General features: G+C 32.9%; 1 protein-coding gene and 1 pseudogene across 1 annotated transcript; both read left to right on the forward strand.

The window, feature by feature from the left end:
* Positions 1 to 5,312: 5,312 nt before the first annotated feature.
* Positions 5,313 to 10,223, forward strand: LOC128186782 (piggyBac transposable element-derived protein 2-like). Its single transcript, XM_052856673.1, has 6 exons — positions 5,313 to 6,513; positions 6,991 to 7,105; positions 7,513 to 7,675; positions 8,293 to 8,447; positions 8,890 to 9,076; positions 9,166 to 10,223. The coding sequence occupies exons 1-6, from the start codon at positions 6,339 to 6,341 to the stop codon at positions 9,670 to 9,672; spliced, it is 1,302 nt and encodes a 433-aa protein (XP_052712633.1). The 5' UTR covers positions 5,313 to 6,338; the 3' UTR covers positions 9,673 to 10,223.
* Positions 10,224 to 13,232: 3,009 nt separating this feature from the next.
* On the forward strand, positions 13,233 to 15,562 carry LOC128190016 (uncharacterized; annotated as a pseudogene).
* The last annotated feature ends 6,861 nt before the right edge of the window (positions 15,563 to 22,423 follow it).

Below are 22,423 nucleotides of genomic sequence, written 5' to 3' on the forward strand. Positions count from 1 at the left end.
TTTTTCAAGATCTTCCTCAGATCTTAATGTTCGGTATTGCTAAACAACAGTGCAATATGTTGTTTTAAATACCCCTTAATTAATACTTTTTTCCCAGTCTGTCAAGTAAAGAAAACAGAATTTGAAATTTTGATTTATTAGTTCTAAGAATTTCAAACCTGAAAACTGAAAAGGAAGAGTTTTAAATTTGGAACATTATTTGACACAGTGATATATTTACATCTTACGGAAACTGATAGTTAATTCATAGCTCTATAGATACAGCCAGACTGAAATTTACACGCCCCATTTATCGATCGATTGGTCGAAATCTATAGCGGCTGAAACTAATCAGAAATTGACAGGACTGAAATTGACACCCCTGTTTATCGATTGGTCGAAACCTATACCTAAGAAAAATCAAGAACTGCACGAAATAATCATGATGATGGCAGATTCAAAGTCTCAGAAGAGACGATTTGGCTGTTTCTTTTAGCGAACGTATTCAAGAACATTAACAGTAATTTAGTGAATTTTATTAACTTTTCATAATCAATTTATTAATTAGTTAAAAGAAAGATGTTAATATAAACAGTTAAATGCTTTCTTTGATGATTCATGCGGATTATGAAGGTAGCGATCATTGCAGAAAAAGTTTACGTAACCCGCTAACGCGGGTTATGTATTTTTTCTGCAATGTCGCTACCTTCATATATCCCGAATGAATCACCAAAGATAGCATTTTATTGTTTAAATGGATTGAAACTTTTTGCTTTCTTATGTTTTTCATTTTCAAATCAAATTTAAATTAATGTATGATATTTATTCTTTTGAACCCTAATCATTGTTTTAAATCATGCATGTGTATTTACGTTACCCGTTAATTAAATCATTTATGAACTGTATCATTGCTTTACATGTATATGTATGAGGACAATTCTATACAATAATGCATGTGAATTACTAAACTGGACAATGCACGCTGATAAAAGTTAAAAGTGTCACAGAACCGGACTATACTCTGTCCCGAGTTTTTGCTTCCACCACTTATTGCTTGATATTTCGATAATCATAAATACCTTTGTGCTCAAACTACGTTCATCCACTAATATGAAAAATGTTCAGATTATCTGTTTTGAAACGCCCCCTCCACCATGTTTTAATACACATCCCAAAATAGAAAGTCTACGGAGAGTTTGAATTGCATAAGCCATTAATAAGCCCGGGTGATAACGTTGAAAAATTGCGCGAGGTATCCCGAGTACTTCCGAATGGAGAAAAGATGTAAACATTTCTCATTATAAATCTCCGTAAGAAATTTGTTTTCGTTCCTGTGAACTTTTATTAGTGAAAAGGGATAATTGTTCAATGAAGATATCTTGGATATACTCCCTTTCATCAATTTCAACTGTATTTCTTTTTTCGTTCCTGAGAAATTTTATGAGTGAAAAATGATTATCATAATTGTTCAATGAAGATACATGTATTTTGGATATATTCCCTTTCATCGATTTCAACTGTATTTCTTTCACAGGTATGTATATTTTTATTAAAAATCATCAAAAAGTGATGGAAGCAATAACTTGAGACAGACTATAGTACCCCTTTCGAGGAAATCAACTCTCTCTCTCTCATGATTTATCAGGGGAAAAAATAACTGCTATCATCAATTGCGATTTACATGATTTAAATATTAACTAACTACTTCCTGCTAAACACAATCAACAGACATTTCATTGAGACTATGTTATTCTATGCAAAACAGTCAAAATATAGGTGATCATTTTAATCGGTGTGTGATAATCTGCACGTGCTAATCAGCTAATCAGGTTGTGTTTTTGTGACCGCGTAGATTTTACGGTGCTAGAGAATTCTTCTGGATCTGCATCGGTCGTGTGCAGTACAAACCGGGTGAGGGAATGTTGGGTTGAAAGAAACAAGTTATAAGGTTGAGGCGCGCTGTGGGCCGTAAGTTAAAAACGAAGGTTATGTACGTATGCCGTATTCCCAAGGGTCCACCAATATGCAATTCCAGAGAAGTAAAACCAAGTGATGAAGGATTCCGTATTTAGTATCAATCGAATTTAAAAGATGAACAATAACAAACAAATAAGCGACACAGACGGAAGTGGCCGGTAATGCGTTAGGCCTCCGAACTGAAGATTGACAAACACAATTCAGTATATATAAGAATCTAAACAATGAGTAAAAGTGACAATTTGATGACATCAAATGAATTGAGTGAAAGATTCACAGGTATTAGGTAATTAGATTAACTCAATGAGTCTTTGATGGTCAAGACATGAAAGGCATATAATTACGCAATGTTGTTTCAAGAGATTAGCAGTTCTTGGGAGAAACATCTGTCTGATTTGTAATTACAATTAAATAAAGAGTCTGTCAGGTGTCAATGGCTAATTCACTTTGTAAACATTAAATTATAAGAATATATATTGACAAAATAAATGTTGTATTTGAAAAATAAAGTCCGAAATAAAGATAATTATAGAACAGTCGATTTTGCACTGTGATATTTTTATGCGTTTTAACTCAGGCAGGTTACATGGCACAGAGAACATTATAGATTTCCCACACTCGCCCTCCACTTATTTTTTATTTTACAAATTACAAAACACGGTCTTTTGTTTAAATACATGTAATAAGATATATAAGCTGTTTATCGGTATTAAAGTCTTACTTGAATTGTGTCAATGTTGAGGGCAATCGGTTTTTAGAACGCACTTCGCAGTTCGCAATTGAATAGTGAGCTGCGTTCTATCTAGAACGCAGTTCACAATTCAAAATTTAGAATTCATATTCGCAGTTCGCAATTGAATAGTGAACTGCGTTCTATCTAGAACGCAGTTCGCAATTCAAAATTTAGAATTCATATTCGCAGTTCGCAACTGAATAGTGAACTGCGTTCTATCTAGAACGGAGTTCGCAATTCAAAATTTAGAATTCATATTTGGGGCCCGATTGCCTTATATGCAATTGAAAAGTGAACTGCGTTCTATCTAGAACGCAGTTCGCAATTCAAAATTTGGAATTCATATATATTTGGGGCCCGATTGCCTTATATGCAATTGAATAGTGAACTGCGTTATATCTAGAACGCAGTTCGCAATTCAAAATCTAGAATTCATATTTGGGGCCCGATTGCCTTATATGCAATTGAATAGTGAACTGCGTTCTATTTAGAACGCAGTTCGCAATTCAAAATTTAGAATTCATATTTGGGGCCCGATTGCCTTCTATGCAATTGAATAGTGAACTGCGTTCTATCTAGAACGCAGTTCGCAATTCAAAATTTAGAATTCATATTTGGGGCCCGATTGCCTTTTTGGCAGTTCGCAATTGAATAGTGAACTGCGTTCTATCTAGAACGCAGTTCGCAATTCAAAATTTAGAATTCATATTTGGGGCCCGATTGCCTTATATGCAATTGAATAGTGAACTGCGTTCTATTTAGAACGCAGTTCGCAATTCAAAATTTAGAATTCATATTCGCAGTTCGCAACTGAATAGTGAACTGCGTTCTATCTAGAACGCAGTTCGCAATTCAAAATTTAGAATTCATATTTGGGGCCCGATTGCCTTATATGCAATTGAAAAGTGAACTGCGTTCTATCTAGAACGCAGTTCGCAATTCAAAATTTGGAATTCATATATATTTGGGGCCCGATTGCCTTATATGCAATTGAATAGTGAACTGCGTTATATCTAGAACGCAGTTCGCAATTCAAAATCTAGAATTCATATTTGGGGCCCGATTGCCTTATATGCAATTGAATAGTGAACTGCGTTCTATTTAGAACGCAGTTCGCAATTCAAAATTTAGAATTCATATTTGGGGCCCGATTGCCTTCTATGCAATTGAATAGTGAACTGCGTTCTATCTAGAACGCAGTTCGCAATTCAAAATTTAGAATTCATATTTGGGGCCCGATTGCCTTCTATGCAATTGAATAGTGAACTGCGTTCTATCTAGAACGCAGTTCGCAATTCAAAATTTAGAATTCATATTTGGGGCCCGATTGCCTTTTTGGCAGTTCGCAATTGAATAGTGAACTGCGTTCTATCTAGAACGCAGTTCGCAATTCAAAATTTAGAATTCATATTTGGGGCCCGATTGCCTTATATGCATATAAGGCAATCGGGCCCCAAATATGAATTCTAGATTTTGAATTGCGAACTGCGTTCTAGATAGAACGCAGTTCACTATTCAACTGCATATAAGGCAACCGGGCTCCAAATATGAATTCTAGATTTTGAATTTAGCCTTTCTATTCTATCTTGTAGAGTGTCAACATTGGAGAGAATAGAAATACAAGCAAGGGTTACTATAGCAACATTTAAAGCATTTATATCTTGATCTAAGATACAGGAAAGTGCCAATCAATCCACTTTACTAAACAAAGATGTAGAAATGGCTAGAAAAATGCACACATAAATTTTAATTGCGAACTGCGTTCTACATAGAACGCAGTTCACTATTCAATTGCATATAAGGCAATCAAGCCCCAAATATGAATTCTAAATTTTGAATTGCGAACTCCGTTCTAGATAGAACGCAGTTCACTATTAAATTGCGAACTGCGAATATGAATTCTAAATTTTGAATTGCGAACTGCGTTCTAGATAGAACGCAGTTCACTATTCAATTGCGAACTGCGAATATGAATTCTAAATTTTGAATTTCGAACTGCGTTCTAGTTAGAACGCAGTTCACTATTCAATTGCGAACTGCGTTCTAAAAACCGATTGCCAATGTTGAGTCAGAATTTTACAGCGAAGAACATAGAAGCGTTTAATAGGCGTTAACTCCTGTTTTGACTGACCTTTGTCCAATCATATCGTAGAAGGTGGAGTTGAGACATTACCTCTCGTGACTTAATCAGAGAGAGAGAGAGAGAGAGAGTTAATGGAGTAAATTATAGAAGACGCAGATGAGCGAACTATCTATCAATAGTTATAAAGTGTCAAATCAAGGTCTAGTATATCTTATAAATTCATGTAACTTTGAAGTGTTTTGAAATTTTTAACCGGGGAACAACGATGTCTATATCTATATATCTATACAACTATATTAAAATAATAGACTCGAATTTTTGGGCTTTAATACCGATAAATCAGAAGAGTACTGCCTTTTGTTTTTATATATTTTAAACATCACTGGTACTTGAAGATTACCAATTTGTTTTTATTTTTCTCAATTAAGCTTCGCAAATTAATAATCAGTGAAAATTCCTCAAAAAATCCCGGATATCATCTGAATTTTTTACAATCGAGCGCAAGCGCAATACATTCACGCTAACGGGATCTTTAGTTTATGTTTCCACAATATCATATTTGCATTAACCCCTTAACGGCCAAGTGCGCCTTTTGACGCATTTTTATGCGCGCTGAGAGAAAACTGCTGATATGATGTAAAGACATGGAGTACAATGAAAAAATTGATATATTTGAAAACAAGAGAAAAAAGGGAATTTTTTTCTAACAGAAATTTTTTTTGTGTAAGGTCATCTAAATATCAAAAAATATGATTGAAATATGCACGTACATGCAGAAAAGCAGTCAAACGTCATGAAATATAAGAATTTGGGCTGATTTATAATTAACCAATCTTAATTTTCTGACCAAATTTTCTAGTTGAAATTACCATATATAAAACGATTAAGATTTTTACTGCAATTTTCGTATCGGACATGATATTGTATGATTAAAAATAAAAAAGATATCCGCGAATGAAAATCGGTTGTTCTGATCGTGGAAAATAGATGATCTAAAAAGCGTGTTCAAAAGAAAATTAAAGGAATTGGATATAGAAAGAAGCAAGCCATTTTGACGTTCTATTAGCTTGGACAAGGCGTTATAAAAAAGAAAGACTAGGCTACAAATAATTGAAAAAAAAAATAATACAGATTCCCGACAGGTTCAACAAGGTTCCAGTTTCTAAAAATAAAAATTCACGTCACATGTTGGTTGTATAGCAACAATGTAAACAGCGCGGAAAATTAACATGGCTTCCCGTGACGGCGAAAGTGACAGTGATTCATCCGACGACGATTTGTACAGCAGTTCTGCGGGTTCAGACATTAACATTGATGATTCTTTAGATTCTTTTTCATCTGATACGGATGAGGATGATGATCCGAACTCCCAGTCGTCCTTAGAGACTTTCTCTAGTCAGATCAGCGATTCAGAGGGTCCCGGTTTTTGGTCCAGCGAATTGCATCCCGTGTCGGTCGCACCGTTCTCAGAGGAAACCGGTCCAAGTCACGATTTGACGCCGAATGACAACATTTTGAGCTACTTCTTTTTGATGGTATCAGAGGTTTTCTTTGAGAGAGTGTCCAATGAAACCAACAGGTACGTACGCTGCTCAGGAATTCGAGAAAAGAGGTCACCGTGACGCGGATTGGATTGACACTTCTCCTCAGGAAATCAAGGCGTATTTTGGCCTGCACATCCTTATGGGCACCAACCAGCTTCCAAGTGTAGATATGTACTGGTCACAAAACAAGTTCTTAGGTACAGTAAAAATCATTAGAACTAATGTAGCAAAATTCATGATGAATGCGAGTAGGCTAATTACTAGTGTCAGTAAACACGCATGCATAGTATGCATATGTTCTAAACTGCAGAGTAGCAGGTGCGTGTTGAACAAATTACTTCTCATGTGATTTTTTTTTGTAACACAATAACACAAGATACTATTATAAGAAAAGAATATGGATTTTATCAATATTAACAGTATGAATACATGTTTTGGTGTTATAATTAATTTTATTAGGCCTATTTATATTATGTAAGAAACACCCTCCTCCAAATAAAAAGAAAAACCAGCTACATGTAGGTTATATCTAAAATGTATCAACTAAGTCGGTTATTCTAATTGAATCATTTTATTTTCTATGCTATTCATTATTGCATGGTTATAGTTATTATAATACTCTTTTGTTTGAGATCATTTATTATGATCTAAATCTGTATATATCTATGTTATAGGAAACCAAGGATTCAAAGACACTATGAGTAGGAGCCGTTTCCGGAGATTGACAGAGTATCTACACTTGAATGACAATACAACTCAAGGCCCTGTGGGATCTCCTGAGTATGACTGGTAAATAAAAGTAACATATTGTAGAATGCAGTTATCATAAAAGTGCATTATCACCAGTGTCAAAAATGTAAAAATGTCATCATTTTAGTGTTGAAACATTAGTTTTTGAAAAATAAAGTTTCGTAAATGCAGTTTTGTGTAAATACAAATTGAGTAACGCCAGTTACTGTAAATTCCTTATATTACGCGAGTACTTAATTCCGCGATTCAGGTGTTTTGTATCAAATCGCGAGAATATAAAATTGCGATCAGCAATTTTTTGTTATAATTTCCTATAGTTCAAAACTGTCTGAGAAATAGAAGCGAAATTTTAAAATCCATGAGAGTTGCTATCTATAATTCAAAATTTGTTTTACAAAAATATGATTTTGTTCAACAAAACATATTTGGCATTAAATGTCTTACAGGCTTCACAAGATACGCCCATTGATAGAGATGACTCGGAGAAATTTCCAGAGGTATATGATGCCTGGACAGTGTCAGAGCATAGATGAGGGGATGATACGCTACAAAGGTCATTACTTCGCAAAGCAGTATACACCATGCAAACCTATCAAAAGAGGGATGAAGGTATTTTTTCTCAATGATTTCTTTTTTTTGCTATTTCCAAAGATCTATTTTATTATAGTTGAAATAATTTATCTAAATGCAAGAAAACAAAGCATTAAAGAAAAGCATATACAAAATAAAAGACAAGAACATGCAGTTCAATATCAAACAAAAAGGACTAAATTCCATTTGAAATACATGTACAGTGTACCTTGCTTATCATAAATGACCTTGGTTATATTTATGACTGGAAAAGTAAACAGGCAATAGGACATATAGACAAAATATTTTAACCCCCGGCCATCACATTAAAAATACAAAAATTGTTCTACCTAATAGCCTAGGGAGACTTTATTTAATTTACTTTCTTATTCTCTAGAATATAAAGTTTGTCCATAGGGAAGGGGTTGGGGGGGGGGGGGGTTAATGTAGCCCAAGGACTACTGCCTCCATCTGTCCTAAATCAGTCCTGCTAAGAAAATGCTTTTTATGAAATATCTCTGGGTTAATTTGCTCTGCTCTGGGTTTTTTTTTAATTATCATTGTAGACAAATACATGTACTAACTGGCTGATGATGTAATGGGAAAGGTTAGGTGCACATTGTCATGGTCATAAACAACAATGAAATGTCTTGTAGGTCTGGATGAGATGTGAACCAAACGGATATACCAACGATTATAAAATCTATTTGGGCAAGCATGACGAGATGCAAGGACAGTCTCTTGGAGAACGGGTGGTTAAACATTTATCCAAACCACTTAAATGGAAAGGTCACCACCTTTTCTTTGACAGGTAACAAACTAGTCTTTAATGCTTTTATCTCTATGTATATACTTACTTTACTTACTTGCTCGAGGGGGGGGGGGTTCCTTGCAGCAAACATTTCTCTTAAATTTACATATAAAAAATGTATATGAAGTTGGTCCCCCCACTTTTCTACTTTTCAGGGAGCATATGGAAATTGAAAGGAAATTAGCAGTGGGTACAATACGCACCCCCCTCCTTTTTGAGAAGTTGTAATTTTCCAAAATTTCATTTACTTTTGAAAGTGGGGAGTAGGGCAGACAAAGGAAAGTCTTTCCTTTGTCTGCCCTACTCCCCACTTTCAAAAGTGATGCTATGTCCATCAGTTACATGTATACCGGTATATGAAAAGAAAGTAAACCTCAGAATAATGAAATGCATACTGATACAACTTCTGACAATATTGTTATGTGACATTTTCTATTTATAGGTACTTTACATCAATCCCATTGCTTCAAAATCTTGAAGTTAATGGTATTTATGCTTGTGGTACCATCAATACCAATCGCAAAGGATTCCCTCATGAGCTGAAGAACCCAACTTTTAGTGGTCGTGGCGATACCGAGCAACTGCAACATGACAATTTGGTTGCAACAGCATGGAAAGATGCCAAACCAGTAAGTGACTAATTTAAGATTGTTGATGGGAGTGTATATTGTTGAAAAAAGCATGTCATCCATTTGGTAAATCATCATTTACTTTACAGGTTCATATTGTTTCAACCACATCAGATCCACTTGGAGATGGTCCAACACATCGTCGAGGACCTGGGGGTGAAGTCATATTAATACAGCGGCCACCAGCTGTTGCTGCCTACCAGGAGAACTACTATGGTGTTGATCGTGCCATGCAGTATCGCTCCAAGTGTCCCATTGGTCGACAGTCAAGAAAGTACTGGAAATACTTTATGAATTTCATCCTGGAAGTGGCCCTGGTCAATACATTTCTCCTTTGGAAGATGACCCCTGGTGTGGTGAAACCAAGGAAACATTATTCGTTAGGTGATCTTCATGTTGATGTTGCCATGAGTCTTATTGAAGATTTTTCTAACAGGAAGCAGCCTAGGCATTTAGGAAAACATCTGATCACAGCAGCAGGTTTGAGTGAGCATCACAGCATGAAGTTTACATGTAAACTTAGAAACGATAATACAAATACGTGTAAATTTTCATTGGAAATAATTGCTATATATTCTGTTCATATATTTTTATGATTTTTTATGACAGAAATTATAAAATAACAAATATACATATCTTCTTAGTACTTTCTTTTGTCTTCGTGATGGCAAAAAAAAATTTTGATTTCATGCAAAAAATTCACAATATATTTCTTACGAGAGTGAAGATGTATGTTTTATCGTGAAAATGATAAAAATATATCCTACGGACCCGGTTTTACGATAGAATGCGTTCCATGTATTGTCTCTGTAGTAAAGAAAATACGTGTACGTTGTTGAAAAAGTGTTGAATTTTTACATTATATGGATTAAATTTTTAGATGAAAGGTATTTAAAGTCAGTCTCAAAATCTTTTATTATGATTAATTTGACTGTTATTTTCAATGCAACTACATTAATTTTCTCCAAAATCGTTTCGGGCGATTCTGCAATTTTCTGTTACATTACGGGAATATGGGAGGCGTTCTAACTGTCCATGGTGAGAACCTTTCCTAAGACACAGTTAGATTAATCAGATCTATTCTAACTGAAGAAAGTGTAGTGAGATTAATAGCATTGCTTTGTTATGTAAATGTCAACTATACATGTACGGCGTGTCGATGTATCTATTTCGTAAATGTTCGATATTCAATGCCAACTCGTGCACGCACAGGTCAAAGTCTAAGACAAGTAATAGCTTTCCAAAAAGCTTGCTTGACTAAACAAAATTATTCAATGGAAGCATGCATGTTTCAATTAGGCTATCTTATCAGTAATGAATTTTAATTTTCGCTGCTGATCTTAAAGAAGATGGGTGGATAAGGCGTGTAAAATGCCCATACACGGTCGGACAAGCTACTGAAAAAATAAAATATCAATAAATCTGATGATATTGTTTTAAAAAATCATTTAAAACAATATATATTTAACATATTATTGATTTTTAACCTGTAAATGTGTTCAGTACTTGGAATATGTTGACTCAAATATAGGCGTATACGTATCAAAACCTGCAAATACTGTCATTTTTTAGAACTTCAAGGCATTTTTTTTATAGAGTGGGTCTGTGCTCCATATTTCTCTCACAGTCTAAATAAGGTCTAATGTAAAACAACTCGATTTCAATCAACAAAAACGTGGAGAGATGACCAACTATGCATTAAAAATATCATTTTGTATCCCAACAATTGAACGTTTTGAAAAAATAATACAAGTCCGTAAATTCGTGGCCAAAGTCATATATAATATTTAAACATTAAACAGCCTACTTTGTTGTGTCTGAAATGGCTATGTGGTTAGAGTACCTGACATAAGCTAACCTGGCCCCGAGGTTATAAAACTTTTTTCATACTCGTACTCATACTCATACTCCGTACTCCGAGTATGTGCTCCACTGAGTACGACTTTAAAAACCGAGGTTATAAAAGTGTTGGAGTACGTTCTCCGCTGAGTACTATTTGGAGTATGCTCCAAAAGTAGCTAGTCCAGCTAACGCCATTTTATTGTAAGAACGGTAACTCTTACTTGTGACCTGACGGCCATATTTGATGGTCAGAGACGACCACGATAGGCGATATCTAAATTTTTATCTGTAAGTATAAATTAGAACAATGACAACTGGATTTAATGAGTTGAATAGATAAAGACTAATGTTTACTTTGTTTGTATACTTTTAAAGTGAAATAAATTTGGATAACACAATGTGTGACAGTAAAATACAATTATTGTTTTCGTTACCAGTGATGTATTTTTTAAAGTTTATAGTTATTTGCTCATAGATTGGAATTAGTTGGATATCATATGAACTTCTACTAATATATACCTACGTATCCGTGCGAAAGAATTTTTTTAAAATGCTGCGCTTTTCTGCGATAACAGTTTAAACGTTTCTCTATATCAATAATTGCATTTTATTACCTCCCCCTTGTTATAGTCTGTTTTTAATATTTGTATGTTCTTTTAGGCTTGTCAAGGACAGTTTCCATTGCAAGAATAGAATTTTCCATATAATGTAAGTCAATTTATTTAATATCTTGTAATATTTGTATGATACATGTAGTATGAAGCATTTTCATAAATGTACACGTACAACTGAACATTCATATGCATATGTTTTGAAGCTAAACTTCTATATGTTTCATAAAAGTACACTATTCATTACAGAAATATTAAACAATTTTTGATGGATTAACAAAATTCCTACTACATGTAATTTTACAGATATAGATATATGTGTTTTATGTTGTGTGTCTACGTATTTGTACATTGTCTATGTGTATTTGTGTACGTCACATCACAAATTAATTATGCTTTTATTAACTTCAAACATCGTATATGTGGTAAAATTCTTTTTCTATAACATCACACGTTATCACAATGTGTTTGACCAATGAAAAGGTTGTTCAAATATATAAAAAACATAATGGTTCCATGAATGGTGTCCATAAAGAAATCTGCCAAACTCTGCACATCGATTCGTGTCAAATAAATAAAAGCAGCTTACATTGGAAAATTAAAAAAATTATCAAAGAATTTGAAAGACTCAATAAATCTATAAGTAAGAAATCGATATATGAGCAATATAAGAGGAAAGAATTCAAATGTCCATCAAAATCCAATAAAGAACCAGCAAGCACATGTGTACCGTCAGAAACAGACACTGAAAAAATAACAACAAGAACTGAACAAGACATTATCATATCCCAGCTCAAGAAGGAAAATATTAAACTTAGAGAAAAAATCCGAGGCTATAGAATTAAAGAAATTAACCAGAAAATGAAACGAACCAAAGAAAAGGTGAGGAAACTGCAAGAAAATGTAAATGTATATCAGAGGAAGGAACAACAAGAAAAAGATAATAAAGTTGACAAAGGAGTTCAGTGCAACACTCTAAGTACTTATATTGAAGAACTCAAATGTGAAATCGACAATCTGATCGCTGAAAAAGATGACATTGTAGCAGATGAAGATGATTATGTACATGTAAAGAAAGTTTTAGATTTTAAAGAAAATGGTAAAGGTTGTCCATATAATTATAAATTAAGAAATCTATATTATTTTTTTAGAAGTAGAAATATTGGTGTTCACCATATTGGTCCTGTTTTAGAAGCTGTTTTAGATATTTTTAATATAAGTGTAAACAAATTACCAAGTAAGAGCACTGCGTCTGTTTTAACGAGTGAAATGGGTGTTTTAAGTAGATGTCATTTGAATGAAGAACTTTTAAACAGTAGTAACATTACAATGCATAGAGATGCAACTACAAAAAAAGGACATCATTTTTATGCAGTTCAAATTAGTACTGGGGAGAAAGTGTTGACAGCAGGTGTGAGAGAAGTGAGTGATGGGAAGGGAGAGACGTATGTGAGTGCTACCAATGAGATTTTTAATGATATTGTCAATAATGAGAGGGAGAAAGATCAAATTTTTAATTCTGTTTCATGTTTTATGACAGATAGGAGTTCTACAGAACAGAAGGTTAACAATATTTTATGTGAAGATATATCTCAGGATGTTCAATCTTTTAAATGTTCAGTACATCCCCTTCTTCAATTTTCTGAGGTTCGTTTGGAAGAAATTTTTCATATTGAAAAAGAGCTAAATATTAATTTTGATGGACACACCAGCTCTACTAAAGAGCCATTTACCATGTTTATTTTAAGGTGTGTATCCAAATTTTTTTTTAAAGATGGCACTGGCGATCCAAACATTTCTCATTTATATTTTAAAAGCCAGGGCATTGATAGAATTCCTTTAATGAATATAAGAGGAAATCGTTTTAATGTTTGTTTTTATAATGCTGCTGGTACTTTTTTTATATACAAACTTTTACTTCAATACATTTTATCATCAAAGAGTTCTTTTAATTTTGTCCAGAATATTATTGTTTTATCATTACAAAACAAATGTATTTTAACAATTTTAAGAGCACTTGGTATTTTATGTAAATTATTAACAGGACCATATTGGTTAAAAACAATGGAGGTGAACAATATTTTATCAATGGGGTCAGTTTTTAAAAGATTTTTACATGTTTTAGATTTATGTGCAAAAGAACCTATATTGGCTTTAAGACAGAAAATTAGACTATTTGAAGGACCAGAATTAGAAGATACTGTTTCTGAATTTTTATTTACATATCCTATTAATGATGACTTAACATGTGTTTTTATCAAACGTTTATGTGTTGTGTTGAAAACCAAAGTAGAAAAACTATTTGCTGATTTTTTAAAAGATGGTAAATATTTTAATGTACAAAAGAATTTAGATTTTAAGTGTTCATCCTGTCCCACAAGCAATATTTGTGTAGAACAGTTGATGGGACAGGTTGATTATCATGTACAATCATCCTCAATGTCATCAAATAATACTGTGGAAAGTAAACTATTATATGTTAACAACAAAACTTCAGAATGGTTCAATAACAAAAGTGAGGAAGAGAAAAAAAAATCACTGTACAAACCATGAAAAAAAACAGAACATTTATGACCTTAGAGAAACACAGAAAACAGACTTTATTAAGGAAACACCTCACGAACTTAAAAGAAAAACAAGAGGACATAAAAAGAAAGAAGAAGAAAAAAGAAGACGAACTTGACAAAGTTATAGACCACATCAGAGAAGAAGGACTGTGGGACACTGAAAGTAAAATTGATAGTGAACTCCAAAAAATTAAAACCAAAAAAGACCGATTGTCATCCTTGAAAAAACAAATTAACATCCATAAGAAAGTATTTCAAATTAGTAAAGAACATAAACATTTATTAAATTTTAGCAAAAAGGGAAAACTATTTGACGAAGGAACACTAAGAAACAATCTGCTAATGTTAATGAATTTACGAAAAGAAAATACTGAAACACCTGTCTGCGAAACCTCCTTCTCTCCCATGGACCTGCTCAGTAGAGAGATTATACATACCTGGTCCGAAGATGGCGAAGATGTTCAGTGGGAGGGGAAAATATTAAGCCATGCTAATGGAGTTTTTAAAGTAATTTAGTCACAAAATTGCACTGCATGATTCTTACAAAAATGGTGTAAATGGCATCCTACTCCCCTAACCAATACAAATAATTACTATTACTTTATGTAAAACGTCATTAAAAGTTATAGCATATTTACTCAGATATATAATTCATTAATCATGAATGGTACAATGGTGAGCATTTTACTTACTTAATGTGTTTTGATATATATCAATTTCATATGTTACTAAATTTTATGTAAACTTAATAAAAGAGTAATAATAAAAGAGTAATTATGTTTAACACTGAATCCAAAAGATATTTAAAACTTAGTAAACTGTTCAATGTTTCATGTGTTTGTTTGTCTACGTCAGTGTTTGTGTATAAATGTTTGTGTATGTGTTCATAGTCATATTAAAAAAAAAAATAAAAAATGAATTTTATAATTAAATTTTTGATTTTAATATTCATAATATCATTTCATAAGGACAGACATTACAATTATTTAAATATTTCAGGTTTTGTATTGGAACGATAAAGAAAAGACAGACAGCAGTGTGTTTGACTTGACAGAACAAGAAATAAACAAAGACATTGAAGACGGAAATTTATTCTTTAAAGGTAGTATAATGTTAAATGTATCTATTGGGTTATATTAAATATTATTACATTTTATTGATAAAAAAACACATAACCGGTATTTCATTTATTTTAGACGCAGCAACTAGATTGGATCATTCCTACATTTGAAAAAGACTATAAAAAGAGGAGTTGTCTTTCATAGGTAATTTCACTATTATAAAGAGTAGGAGTTATGACCCTTTGGTCACAAGGCCAATTTAATTTGACCAACATATATAGATGATTTGCATATTTATTAACCATCAACCAATGAAAAGCTGTTTAGTTCTAGTCAAGGTATGGACAAAGAAACAAGGTTTTGCAAGTTTACTGAAGAAAATTTTATTTTTAAATTTTAGGTGGACTAGCTACCAAAAGCCGATCGATGAATTTTTACGTCTCTGAAGAAAGACAGAGAACGGTAATTCATGTAAATAGTCCTGGCATGTAGGCAAACTGTACATGTATTCAGATTAATTATTTATTAACAAAATGTAACACATTATTTACATGTACATATTACCTTCTCCATCTGCAAGCATGGAGATGTGTCTGCATCTATAACTTATGATTTTTTTAGCAACAGAGACGATAAATCCAGTGTAATTGGTAAAATTATCAACAAATTGTGTTTATGTCAAATCTCTCTCTCTCTCTCTCTCTCTCTCTCTCTCTCTCATGAGACTCAGATAGTGATTCATGCATGTGATGATTAAGTATAATTATGTTGTAAGGAACGATATGAATATAAAAGAAAGAAGTAAGAATTTACACGGATATGAAGAGAGTATTTCAACATAGAATTTAGTTCGATATATCTTAAGTTTTCCTGGCTTTTATACGATTTTGATATTTTACATGCTAGGAAAAGGTCAGAAACGACGCCAATATAAAACTGGAAAGTCACTGCCCCCAAGTGGATATCTCTTAAGATATTTAGTGAGCAGTTCCTGTATTAGGGAAAACAGGGAAGAGTTTAATTCAAAAATAGAAACATATACGTGGGAAAATCACAAAAATACTGAGAAGATCCGTTTATTTTTACACTCATATAGTATACACTAAGGAAATTATATGGGTATTCCAATTTAATTGCAACATACTTAGTACTATATTTGCCTTTTAAAATTCTTGTGAGAAAAAAACATCTAATATCTTGAAGGGGTGGGGTGGGGGTGGGTGTTGGAATTGCATCAATGAACATATGCCAAAGGCCAAGGACACACGTAAAGTTTCTCATTTTAATATTTTTGGGAATGTGCACGAGAGTTTAAGAAAATTCACTGAAATATTTTTGAAATTTCCAATTTGAGGACGACGTTAAACCGAAACAACGTGTTCAAGGAAATTGTGTACTAAAGTTGCTGTACCCCTTTTTGTGGGGTTTTATTTATGGTTCAAGTTTTTCTCACTTAGTCAAGGCTTGAAAATGTGTGTTTAGAATTTATATATACATACTGTGTCATTTTTAATCTTAAGTAACGTCCATTGATATTTTTGAGCAAGCCTTTTCCTATTCATCTTTAAAATTCGAAATACATGTGTTAATTTTGATGCATTTGACATAGATATTTGGTTACTTTAGATAAAAAAGGAATAGCTATATGAATTATCTAAATAGTTACTTGCTAATAAAATTCAACAATTTAAGAGATGAATATTCCCACAGCTAAGCTATATAGAGAAAAATCTCTCACATGAAAATGCAAAGAGGCTATTTAAAGTAGTACATGTGTTTTCAATCGATTGCATAGAATAACAATAATCCCCTTCAAATCTCTCTCTCTCTCTCTCTCTCTCTCTCTCTCTCTCATAAATTTTAGCTTTTATCATGTGGGTTATGATTAATTTAAGTGTTATCTTTTTTTTCTTTTTTTCTTTTTTTAACATAAGCAAGCTTTTAATTAACTTTAAATTACCCGAATTCTCAAGCAGAATATATACGTCGATCATACTTAATGTTTTTCCATAACTGTGTATTTAAGGTAACTCCATATCTATAAAATGATGGGTTCAAAGTTAAAAACTAAACTTTTTTTAACTTATTGGACTTGAATTTCATCAATAAATAAATAAAATATATATGTATCCATACTATTTACGATGTAAGGTAATAAAAACCAAAGACTGAAATTATCATCTGAAAATCACACTTTTTTTGTTTAAAAATTATATATAAGTGGATGGATACTTGTTTGTCTATTTAAATTTTATTGCTTACTATGCCAGAAAACTAAAATTAATTTAAAAAAAAGAAAAAAATTGTTTACACTAGAAAAATTATAGCATTTAGATATATCACTTAGAGAAAAGTAGAAAAGAGTTATTTCCCTTTGTAATTATTGAATTATGTCCAATATAAGGATGAAAAACGCTTATTAGATATCTCCAAGTAAACAATGATTTGAGTTTTTGATGTGCACCTATAATAACACAGATATTACAAATCTACTTGCAAGAATTTTAATGAATTCATGGTTTATGTAAAATGTATGACGTCACAGGAGGGTGGATTTACTTTAAGAATAAAATTTGATGTCATAACACCAAATTTTATTTGTAGAAAGATACTAATATAATACTTAAGACTATGGGGTCACCGGGACCCACCATCCTTATATTCGAGCGTTTATAATCAAATGTTAAACCAAACAATGCATTTCACCTTACGTATACTTAGACATGTCTATGCTCTCGATGTTTTAATTCGAAATAAAGAATAAAGATCGTAAGGTAGGTGATGTTCCATGGTAAAATTTCTTTAATATTTGGAAAATAAAAATCAATTGCTGGTAGATGGTTCGGAATGGATACTCTACCTTCCCGCAGTAAAATTAAAAAGAAGTTGCGGTCTATATTAGTCTGACAAAGAACACATCTAGATCTCTGCAGCTACATGTAGTATATGGTCACCTAGGAAGCCAAATATGTACGTCATAATTTTAAAAATATTGCCAATACAAAACTTAAAAATTCGAAATATTATCTTTATGTTTACATCTAACGCCCTTTAACCTGCGTTTTAATTATTTACTGCTGATTCTTGATTACTTTCTACATTTCCAAGTAAGATTGCTTTTTGTTAACTTTCAAAATAGGTTTTTATTATCGATATTTCGAGATAAAAAGAAATGAACCTTGTTCAAAATTACTCTAAATTTCACAGCGTTTTTGACACTACAGAGGAAAGGCGATTTATAAGCCAATATTTTCCACATGCAGACAGTAACTGTTTTATGAAAAAAACAACAACAACAACAATCGTATAGATAAACCATAGGAAGTAGGATTCGCCGCCCCCCCCCCCCCCCCCCCTCCCCCCACTCACACACACCAAAACCAACTCCTCTTAAAAATATTTAGTTCCAGGGGTAGATCCAGAATGTGGAGTTAGAGGGGACGTCAGTATAAGACAGGGAGTCTGGAGAGGCCGCTTTGTGGCCTCCAGATGGTCCAGGGCAAAGTCCTGTTGGTGACCCAGGGGGCAAAGCCGGCCCCGGAAGCTCCAGGATTCTAGAGATTTTGTAGGGTAAAAAGGAAGTCTTTAAATAGACGTTTGAGATATTTCTTCTCGTGATTACCGGTATACTTAAAGTAATAAAATTATTTACAATTTTTAAAGGTTTGTAGATTTAAGACCTACAGTCATCAAATTCCTCTGTCTTGTAGAAATCCAAGTAACATATCCTTTTATTTTTTTTCTTTCGAATGACTGTAAATTAATCAGTTTAAAAACCAAGTTCATGGGACAATGTAAATTAATGAAGTTTTAATAAAAGATACATGTTACTACATATACCAGCTTATATTATAATAACAATGGAAGAGTCGTTAAAACACTAGTTAGTATAACCAATTACTTAAAGGTGGGTATATGGGTGACTGGTCATATTTGAACCCAAGGACAGCGTAACCAAAATGTTTTTTCCTGGGTTTTTTTAGTTACACCATTGAACACACGCGTTTTCTTCATATTGCACCATTGAAACAGTCTAATGTAGAGAAATCCCCCAAGTTAAAAAAAAGATAATTAAGACTCGCAAGTTGTACATTTTCTTTGCCAGAAGGAGTATGATTTAACTTTATTTGGACAATTTTTTTAGGGCTGGGGGGGGGGGGACGCCGGGTGCGACCTCCTTTACTCCGCCACTGATTTACCGCTTATTCTATAAAATGTTTCCCTTTCCAAGTTTTGTGGCATGCAACATAAATGATAATTGATTAATAAGTAAGTAATAGAAAGCGTTAGACTTTTATGCATCCCCCATTCTTTGTAATGTTTAGAACTAACCTACATTTTCACTATAATCAAAAAATGGACCCAGCAAGTACATCTGATTGAAATTGATTAATAACGATACATGTACATTGATTTCTTTGTTTTAAATGATGGGGTGTATGGGTCGTATTTGACAAAAAACAGAATTCTTAAAAAGTCGAGCTATTCAACGGTAGTATTTTGTACGTAGTTATACATGTATATGTACATTAATTAATGAAGCAAACTATCTAAAGGTTATTTTGATAATCTTGGTTGCAGTTCGCCCTTACTCTTAAATTCACCTCCTTTATATCTAGATATGTCATTAATAAAATGGTAAAAACTTTCCATTTTAATTCATATACATGTAAATATGATTAAATTAGAGCGTATAATACAGCAATGTTACAGTATGAACAATATTATATGTTTGCACTGCATTTTATTTAGATTAAATGTCTTGAGTACGACTTTGAGAAAGCTTCAAAGCTTACTCAGAAAATCGCATTTTTGTACTCAGCCGGAGTACGAGTAGGAGTATGAAAAAGTTTTATAACCTCGATATCTTGAGTAGGAGTACGATTTGGAGCACGGAGTACGATTTGGAGTATGAGATCGTACTCAAAAAAGTTTTATAACCTCGGGGCCATATACATTTAGGCTTCGATACCACCAAAATGTCAGGCTATATGTGTTTTTCTTATCTTTTGTTAAATATATTAAAAACTGAATATGATAGTTAGAAATTGTGCTTTTGCAAACTTGTATTATAATATATTTGAAAAGATTTAATTGGGAAAAAATAAATTCAAAATTGTATTTTTACTACTAAACCGAATGGGCATTTGCGCAATCTTATTCCCCCATCTTCTTTATAAACGGAACATGAATTTAAGACGAAATGTCAGTCTTCTCTTCGATATAGAACATACATGTATATGTACATAATTATATACTACATGTACTAGTATCACTTGAAATTCAATTATTTTATAAATTCAATTTTTTAAGGAATGTACACATATCATATATATGTAAGTGCATGTAAACTTGAAAGCTGGAGATTGAATAGTCATTTTTTAAAAATTGTATTTGTTATATAAAGATGCAAAATCAACTGAAAGGCGTTTTTAAAAAATTCCAACCATATAAAATATGAAAGGGTATAGAAACACGGTTTGTTTTTGAATGTGTGTGGGACAGCTTCATCAAAATCATCTTGACAAGCAATTAAAAAAGGGCGAATTCTCAAATTCATGGAAAAAAAACCTAACTGTAACTTCAATTCCTTATTTGCAGTTTCATTTATTACATGCTCCTACAGAAGTGGAAGGGGGGGGGGCAAATCAATGATATTTCAATTTATTATATAAAGTTAAGAAAATTGCCAGCTGCAAAAAATTAGGGAGGGGGAAACAGTCCCCCCCCCCCCCTCACCCCAACCCTTGTGCCTGTGATACGTGCCTGTGGGGTGTGCTCTGTGGTATTTGCATGATCCAAACGGACTCGTCCACTAATCGGCGCGCAAAAACTATGAATGAGACGCGAGGTTCTGGCCCCGAGGTTATAAAACTTTCTTGAGTACGATCTCGTACTCCAAATCGTACTCCGTGCTCCAAATCGTACTCCTACTCAAGATATCGAGGTTATAAAACTTTTTCATTCTCCTACTCGTACTCCGGCTGAGTACAAAAATGCGATTTTCTGAGTAAGCTTTGAAGCTTTCTCAAAGTCGTACTCAAGACATTTAATCTAAATAAAATGCAGTGCAAACATCTAATATTGTTCATATTGTAACATTGCTGTATTATACGCTCTAATTTAATCCTATTTACATGTATATGAATTAAAATGGAAAGTTTTTACCATTTTATTAATGACATATCTAGATATAAAGGAGGTGAATTTAAGAGTAAGGGCGAACTGCAACCAAGATTATCAAAATTACTTTTAGATAGTTTGCTTCATTAATTAATGTACATATACATGTATAACTACGTACAAAATACTACCGTTGAATAGCTCGACTTTTTAAGAATTCTGTTTTTTGTCAAATACGACCCATACACCCCATCATTTAAAACAAAGAAATCAATGTACATGTATCGTTATTAATCAATTTCAATCAGATGTACTTGCTGGGTCCATTTTTTGATTATAGTGAAAATGTAGGTTAGTTCTAAACATAACAAAGGATGGGGGATGCATAAAAGTCTAACGCTTTCTATTACTTACTTATTAATCAAATATCATTTATGTTGCATGCCACAAAACTTGGAAAGGGAAACATTTTATAGAATAAGCGGTAAATCAGTGGCGGAGTAAAGGAGGTCGCACCCGCCCCCCCCCCCCCCCCAGCCCTAAAAAAATTGTCCAAATAAAGTTAAATCATACTCCTTCTGGCAAAGAAAATGTACAACTTGCGAGTCTTAATTATCTTTTTTTTAACTTGGGGGATTTCTCTACATTAGACTGTTTCAATGGTGCAATATGAAGAAAACGCGTGTGTTCAATGGTGTAACTAAAAAAACCCAGGAAAAAACATTTTGGTTACGCTGTCCTTGGGTTCAAATATGACCAGTCACCCATATACCCACCTTTAAGTAATTGGTTATACTAACTAGTGTTTTAACGACTCTTCCATTGTTATTATAATATAAGCTGGTATATATAGTTATCTTTTATTAAAATTTCATTAATTTACATTGTCCCATTGAACTTGGTTTTTAAAACTGATTAATTTACAGTCATTCGAAAGAAAAAAAAATACAAGGATATGTTTCTTGGATTTCTTCAAGACAGAGGAATTTGATGACTGTAGGTCTTAAATCTACAAACCTTTAAAAATTGTAAATAATTTTATTACTTTAAGTATACCGGTAATCACGAGAAGAAATAGCTCAAACGTCTATTTAAAGACTTCCTTTTTACCCTACAAAATCTCTAGAATCCTGGAGCTTCCGG

The sequence above is a fragment of the Crassostrea angulata genome, chromosome 6 (assembly GCF_025612915.1).
Source record: "Crassostrea angulata isolate pt1a10 chromosome 6, ASM2561291v2, whole genome shotgun sequence".
NCBI lineage: Eukaryota > Metazoa > Mollusca > Bivalvia > Ostreida > Ostreidae > Magallana > Magallana angulata.

Coding starts and splice junctions, on each gene's coding strand:
- LOC128186782 (XM_052856673.1), top strand. CDS start 6,339: ATGAAACCAACAGGTACGTACGCTGCTCAGGAATTCGAGAAAAGAGGT. Junction 6,514..6,990: donor GTCACAAAACAAGTTCTTAG/GTACAGTAAAAA, acceptor TCTATGTTATAG/GAAACCAAGGATTCAAAGAC. Junction 7,106..7,512: donor GGATCTCCTGAGTATGACTG/GTAAATAAAAGT, acceptor AATGTCTTACAG/GCTTCACAAGATACGCCCAT.